Here is a 7,579-nt window from a genome sequence, read left to right on the forward strand (position 1 = left end):
GGTTTTTTTCCCCAATCCATGCAACTTTTCTTGACCCTGTTCTGATAAAGCCTTCAAACCACCATTGCTTGGGCATGAGACCTACCCCCAATGGAGCTACAAAGGGGTTTTCACTGGAATTAGGGTCATTAGGGCCACCCCCAGGTCCTTCCATGGGTCAACCCTTTCTTTTTCATTCCAACTTAATTCAGTCATAAACCATGAGGTGAAATGAAGGACGTTGAGTTAAACATGGTGTGGCTGTAGCCATAGTGGCTAAAGGCCTTTATTTTATGGGGTTTTTTTGCTTAGGATGAAGCTAGTTGCGGGGATTAGTGCCATACTGCTTCTATGAACATCAGCTTAGAGAGCATAGGCATCAGCCTGGAGCCGGCCTCCGTGTCCCAGGGAACGCATAGAAAATGGAAAGAGATGAAATGTGGCCAGAGAGCCAAAGTCTAGACTAGGAAGGGCAAAGTCCATCTGCCACAGATGTCCCACAGGACGTGGGCTGGGGGATAGGCTCCACGGTAGGCACCTTCTTGTGCATTCAAGACTTGGTCTCTAGTGCCACCGAGGAGCTTTGGCATGGGCTGCCACCAGTGAAGGTGCAGGGCTGGCCGGGCCACCGAGGCAGGCAGTGCTGCCACAGCAGAAGGCACAGAGTTGGCAGGGCCACCAAGGCGGACAGGGAAGGACCGGGGATGCGGGGACAGCTGCCTCCCAGCTCTGCCTGCCCCATCCCTCTATGCCCAGCTTTGCTACTGGGACCACAGGGTGCTCTTCCAGTTCCTGCAGGGTCCTCGGATTAGCACCACGCAGCAGCAACGTCATTAGAACCATTAATTTCCAATTAGTCACTTGGTCTTCAAAAGAGCACGGAAGAAGAGGTGGTCCCAAGCGGGGCTGTGCCCAGTGTGGGCTAGCGCAGTGCGGGGGGCAACGGGGACCACCTCACTGGGTGGCCTGCTGCAGCTTGGTGAGGAGGTTGTGCAGCCTCTCTGTCACGGCCACCTGGCACCGGAGAGAGAAGGGATGATGAGCGTGCATTCCCCAGGGGGGACTGCAGCCCCATATCCACGCGCCGCTGCAGCTCCGCAGTGGAGCCACGCTGGCTTAGCTCAGGCCACTGGAGCCGGGCAAGGTTCCCGGGTGTGTACCGATGGTGCCTGGCAAGCGGCGGACATACCGGGTAGGGCTGTGGCTCACGGAGTCGGCGGTGAGCAGGGCTGAGCAGGCTGAGGGACACCTGCGCGTGGCTCCTCACTTCTGGCAAGCTGGGCAGTGGCTCACACACCTGCAGGGATGGAGATGCATGATTATGTTCCATGTGGGGAGCCGGCCACCCAGCCCCAATCCCCAACGAGCCAGCTCCAGGCTGGACTCCAATGCCACCACTTGACTTGTTGGGGCAGGGAACAGCTCAGATACAAGGAAACATTGGGGTTTAACCCTTTGATCCTGACATTACTGCCAAGACACCACCACCACCCTGGCTTGCTCCTTCACCCAACACCAGAAGGGAGAGCCACCCCTGACCTGGCCATCTCTGAAGTACGTGCGATGGAGGGGCTCCACAGTGGTGGGTACAACCTTGCTGGTCTCACCAAGCCGCCCCAGGACACGGATCGCCAGCTCCTGTCCTGCGCTGGGCAAGGGCTCCTCCTCCAGGGCCATGAGGTCCATGAAGGGGTGACCTGCAGGAGTGCCAGGTTAAGGGCCAGCGGAGGACATCGGGGACGGGGGATGCAGGTTAACAGAACAGCACCATGGCAAAGGTCTCCCAACTCACCAGCAGCATCATAGAGCCGATAGATTGTCTTAATCCCTGGGATTGTCATCTTCTCCTCATCTTCTGTGAGCTTCATGCATGGGGAGCCATTGACCTCCACCAGCTGTAGGAGAAAGAGGTGAAGAGGATGGACACCTTATTTTTGTCACATGCACAAGCTCATGCCAGTGCTGAAGACCATGCCAAGCTCTGTGTCCTCTATGTGTGGCCCCACGTGCTGGGAAGACCGCTGATGCAAACCAACTGAATAAATCATAAAAAAAAATAAATCCCTCACACTCCCCCCCCCCCCCCCCCAAAGTTGGACATCCTGCCTCCTCCTGCCTGCAAGCTTCTTGTTACAGTGGTCTCATAAACTCTATTTGCAAGGAGCCCATAGCTGGTGGGATTGAGTGCCCCCTCAGCAAATTTGCAGGTAACACCAGCCGAGTGGTGCAGTTGATTCCCTTGAGGGAAGGGATGCCATCCAGAGGGACCTTGACAGGCTGGAGAACAGGGCCCACGTGAACCTCATGAAGGTCAAGAAGGCCAAGTGCAAGGTCCTGCACCTGGGTTGGCACAATCCCCAGTATCAACACAGACTGGGGATCGAGGGATTGAGAGCAGCCCTGCAAAGGACGACTTGGGGGTATTGAGGGGTGAAAAATAGGACATGAGCCGGCAATGGGCACTCACAGCCAAGAAACCCAACCGTACCCTGGGCTGCATCCAGAGCAGCATGACCAGCAGGTCCAGGGAGGGGATTCTCCCCCTCTGATCTGGTAAGACCCCCCTGGAGCACTGCGTCCAGCTCTGGGGTCCCCAGTACGAGACAGACACGGACCTGTTGGAGCGGGTCCAGAGGAGGGACAGGAAAACGATCAGCGTGCTGGAACACCTCTGCTATGAGTAAAGGCTGAGAGAGTTGGGGTTTTTCAGCCTGGAGAAGAGAAGGCTCTGGGGAGACCTTCTGGCAGCCTTTCAATGTAGAAAGGGGGCTTCTAAGAAAGAGAATTTTTACCAAGGCCTGTAGTGACCGGATAAGGGGTAATGGTTTTAAACTGAAAGGTTAGATTTAGATTGGCTGTAAAGAAGAAATTTGTTAAGATGAGGGCGGTGAGGCACTGGACCAGGTTACCCAGAGAAGTTGTGGCTGCCCCATCCCTGGAAGTGTTGAAGGCCAGGTTGGACGGGGCTTTGAGCAACCCGGTCAAGTGAAAGATGTCCTTGTCCATGCATGGCAGGGAGGTTGGATGGGATGATCTTCAAAGGTCCCTTCAGACCCAAACCATTCAATGATTTGATGATATTGGCCTCGCAGCTTTGTCCCTTAGGGCTGGATCCCCCTTCGCTGCGCAGCCCCAGCCATGCAAAGCCTGGGAGAAGCCAAGGAGCCCCGTGCCCCACAAGCCAAGCAGGGCAGAGAGCTGCTGCCACCACTACCTTGTAAACACAGCCCAGCGATGGCTGCAGGGGACATGTCACCAGGTTCATCCCGACGCCGATCATATCAATCTCGCTCCCCTGGTGCAGCAGAGAAGACAGCGGCCATCAACAGCCCAGCCCTACCACTGGTTTTTAAGCCCAGGCCAAAACCAGAGCCACCGGGCAGGTTAGAGGATGTTCTGCCCGAAGGTGCCCAATGTCTGTCTGTCCATCTGTCCCACCCAAAAGCCTTTTTTTTTTTTTTTTATTCTGTTTTTTTTTTCCCCAGCCTAGAAACTCTTCTCTGTTCTCACCCAAGGAGAAAGTCCCAGGTGACTCTCACGTCCACCCCACACACCCCAAAACCTCAGCAGCGCCAGCAAAAGCCAAGGTGACATCTCAGACATGACAACAGCTACCTCACCTCCCGGCTGAACTCCTCCAGGCTCTGCTCACTGATGTCATTGCTGACGGCGATGGGGATGGTCTCAAACCAGGGCACCTGGAAGCTGGCGAGGGGCAGGAGAGTGAGCAAGGGAGGGGGTGCAGGATTTTGGGGGGGACACGACACCAATGAGTCCGCTCGCAGCATCCCCCCCGAGCCATGAGGGCTCCCACCCTGGCAGGAGGAGGTGCTGGGTGCCCAAGGTGGGGAAGCCGGGGACCGGTGGCAGCCAAGCCAGGCTTGGTGGGGGAACTCACTGAGCACCGCAGGCTCGGAACACTCGGCGGATCTCCTTGGACTGCTGGGCCAGGTCCCCACTGTCCAGGCGTACCCCGATGGCCCGGTACCCCAGTTGGTGCAGGGCAAGCGCCACGGCGCAGAAGTTCGGCAAGCCGCTCCTGGCACGGGCGAGGAGAAGGTTAGCGTCCCTTGTCTAGCGGGACAGGGACCCAGGGCGGATCCAGCAGCGGGTCCAAGCCCTGCGTCAGGCAACAGCGAAGCACGGGAATGCTGCCAGGGGGAAACGTCCCCGCTTCAACGCCACCAAGCGAGGAGGGACGCATCCCCCCACCCCACCACAGCGGCAAAGCCGCCCCGTGGTGGGGACGGACCTGGCTTTCTCACCTCCTGACGCAGTACGTGTCCAGCAGCCCCTGGAAGTCATGCGGGAAGGAGATGGCGTAGGACACGAAGGCGGCCAGCTCGCCCCGGTTTGTTTTCTCAGGGGGGGTCTGCAGCAGCTCACACACCCGCTGCAGCAACGACTTGGCCAGGGCCAGGAGATCCACCGGCTCTCCTCCTGCCAGCGGCAGCAGCTCCTGCCCGAAGGACATGGGCTTTGCATACCCCGTGGCATCCTCCATGGCGCCAAGAGCGCGGCCATGGGCAGAGCATCCCATCCCCATCCCCATCCCCTGCCTGCGGTGACGCTCACCCGGGGCTGCACCTCCTCCAGCGAGGTGAAGGACATAATGAAGGAGTGGGCGATAGTGCCGCATACCGGGATGCCGTAGAGCTTCCCCGCCAGGACATTGCTGGTGCAGTCGAAGCCTGCGAGGAGGGACGGGGGACACACACGGGTGACGGCGCGGCCGCGGTGCCGTGGGGCACCACGGGACAGCACTCACCCCCAATGTAGGAGTACTTGGAGGCCGAAAGGGCACCGTCCGGCCCCTGAGCGCGACGGAGCCCGATCTCCATCAGCTTCATATCTGGACCGGCAAGGAGTCGGAAGCGGGTGGCGTTCGTGGCCACCAGGCTGGGGGAGGAAAGGACAGGTCACATCAAGCCGGGCTGAGCGTGGAGCCAGCACACAGTTAAGGGTAGGGGGGGGCTCCAGGACCCTCTCTGCTCGACCGCAGCCGATGCATGGTGTCGTGGCAGGGACCACCGTGGGACTTGGCACAGTGGAGACCGATGTGGTCCCCGGCAGCAGGGGGACCAGAGCAGGACATGTCCCTACCTGGCGTAGCTGACCAGGCACAGCAACACGGTCTCCATCAGCTGCACCACCAGCAGCGGCCCCTTCACCTGCAGGAACGGCACCTGCGGGGGACAGCCAGGCGGTGACGTCCCCGTCCTCCCCGGGGACATGGGAGCCAACAGTCCCACAGCCCCTCCAAAGCAGGGGAGGGTACCGAGCGCGTCCCACCCTGGCGAAGACGACAGAGCCCTCCGGCACGGCAGAGACGGTCACCTCCGAGGCGTCCAGGGTGGCCAGGTAATCGAAGAAGGCGTCCTCCGTGGTGCTGGGCAGGACACTGCGCAGGTAGGCGACGTCTGCAAGGGCAGAGCTCAGTGGGCACTGGGGCCGGTGGTCCCCCTGTGACACAGGTCGGGCTGGAGGGACCGAACCTCCCGTGCCGGGGACGGGTGACGGCTTGTGGGTAGGGGGGCTCCTCACATCACCCTCCACCCCAGAGAGATTGAGACAGGGTGAGGTAGGGGCTACCCCAGCCCTGGGAAGGTACCGTGGTCCCCTCTGAGGGTCTGTCCGTGGGAGCACTGTCCTCCTGAAGGGTGTCCCCCAAGTTTCCCTGAGGGTCTGTCCATGGGAGCACTGTCCCAGAGGGTGTCCCCCAAGTTTCCCTGAGGGTCTGTCCGTGGGAGCACTGTCCTGGAGGGGTCCCCCAAGTTTCCCTGAGGGTCCGTCCATGGGAGCACTGCCCTGAAGGGTGTCCCCCAAGTTTCCCTGAGGGCCATATCTCCCCCGCCCCATCCCCTCTCAGAGGTCTCCCTGTCTCCCTTCAGTCCCCCTGCAGGGGGGTTCCCTTGTCCCCCAGGTCCTCCCCAAGAGCTGTCTACCCCCCCCCCCCCCCAAGGTCCCCTCGAAGTCCTCCCGGGGGGTCCCCTCTCCCCGTCTCCCCCCCGCCCTCCACAGACCCCCACACCCACCGGCGGCGGAGAAGCGGAAAGCGCGGAGGCAGCGCAGCCCCTCGGCCAGGCCGGCCGCCACGGCGAAGGCTCCGCGGAACGGAGCGCGGCGAAAGAAGAGCTCGGCGGCGGCGGGGAGGCGATGCCGCCCGGCCCGCCAGTGCCCGTAGGCCATGGTCAGTTGGTAAAAGTCTGTCAGCGGCGCCATGGCCCCGCCGAAAAACCGCGGGGCAGCCTGGGAGAGGACGGGACACACGGACACGGACAGACCGACACGGGGCGGGGAGGAGGAGGAGGAACGGGGCGGGGAGTGGGGGGGGTGGGTGGAAGGGGGGGGGGGGTGAGGGACACGGGGGTGGCGGGACACGGGGGACACGGGGCACGCGGGGATGGCAGCACACGGGGGACACAGGACACGCAGGGATGGCAGCACACGGGGGACAGGGATGGTGGGACACAGGACACACGGGGATGGCAGCACACGGGGGACAAAGGACACACGGGGATGGCAGCACACGGGGGACACGGGGCACGCGGGGATGGCAGCACACGGGGGACACGGGGCACAGGGATGGCGGGACACGGGGGACACAGGACACACGGGGATGGCAGCACACGGGGGAGAAAGGACACGCAGGGATGGCAGCAGACGGAGCACAGGGATGGTAGGACACAGGACACACGGGGATGGCAGCACACGGGGGACAAAGGACACGGGGATGGCAGCACACAGGACACAGGGATGGTGGGACACAGAGGACAAGTGACACATGGGGATGGCAGTACATGGCGGGGGGGGACAGAGGACACACATGGCACTGGGGATGGAAGCACACGGGACAAAGGACACACGGGGATGGCAGCACATGGGCGACAAAGGACACACATGGCACCAGGGGTGGCAGCACACAGGGGACACAGATGGCACCAGGGATGGCAGCACAAGGGGGGGGGGGGGGGGACAACAGGGAACACAGGACACACATGGCACTGGGGATGGCAGCACACAGGGGACAGAGGACACACGGGGATGGCAGCACACAGGGGACAGAAGCAAACAGGACACATCTAGTACCGGTGATGGCAGCGCACGGGAGGGTGGACGGGGACAGGGCACCAGGGGTGACAGGAACGGGGGACACGGATGCCACTGGGGATGGCAGCACACGGGGACAACAACAACAGGGGACACAGGACACACATGGCACCAGGGATGGCAGCACACAGGGGACAAAGGACACCAGGGCACACATGGCACCAAGGATGGCATCACACAGGGGCCACGTGGCACTGTTATCAATTAATATGTGTAATATGATTGAAAGAACCAGGGAGCTGCTCAAGTCATGTGTACAGCCTGCATCAGTTAATATTTAAACTAGGGAAACAGTAAGTAGACATGATTTGGGGTTTAGGAAGTATTAGAGACAATGGCACTTTTATGTTTATGTCAGAAAAGGTAATGAATTGTGGTCTAGTCAATAAACCTTGAAGAAACACTTGGAACTGACTAGATTAGGAAAGAAGTAGGTAAAAGGTAATTCTTACAGGGGGATATCGGACCACCGACTCATTGACCACCTACT

General features: G+C 60.5%; 1 protein-coding gene across 3 annotated transcripts; it reads right to left on the reverse strand.

Moving 5' to 3' along the window:
- Nucleotides 1-21: 21 nt before the first annotated feature.
- Nucleotides 22-6,248, reverse strand: NAPRT (nicotinate phosphoribosyltransferase). Of its 3 annotated transcripts, none has more exons than XM_049826124.1 (13): nucleotides 6,015-6,248; nucleotides 5,317-5,399; nucleotides 5,083-5,165; nucleotides 4,748-4,878; nucleotides 4,555-4,670; nucleotides 4,245-4,438; nucleotides 3,878-4,018; nucleotides 3,600-3,684; nucleotides 3,194-3,274; nucleotides 1,772-1,874; nucleotides 1,519-1,676; nucleotides 1,169-1,276; nucleotides 22-993 (listed from the first exon to the last, which is right to left on the reverse strand). In XM_049826124.1, the coding sequence occupies exons 1-13, from the start codon at nucleotides 6,199-6,201 to the stop codon at nucleotides 934-936; spliced, it is 1,530 nt and encodes a 509-aa protein (XP_049682081.1). In that variant the 5' UTR covers nucleotides 6,202-6,248; the 3' UTR covers nucleotides 22-933. The 3 variants fall into 3 exon arrangements, with proteins under 3 accessions (XP_049682081.1, XP_049682072.1, XP_049682091.1); XM_049826115.1 differs by having other exon boundaries at nucleotides 5,272-5,399; XM_049826134.1 differs by lacking the exon at nucleotides 3,194-3,274 and having other exon boundaries at nucleotides 5,272-5,399.
- Between the last annotated feature and the right edge of the window lie 1,331 nt (nucleotides 6,249-7,579).

Source organism: Accipiter gentilis, chromosome 2, assembly GCF_929443795.1.
Source record: "Accipiter gentilis chromosome 2, bAccGen1.1, whole genome shotgun sequence".
Classification (NCBI taxonomy): Eukaryota; Metazoa; Chordata; class Aves; order Accipitriformes; family Accipitridae; genus Astur; species Astur gentilis.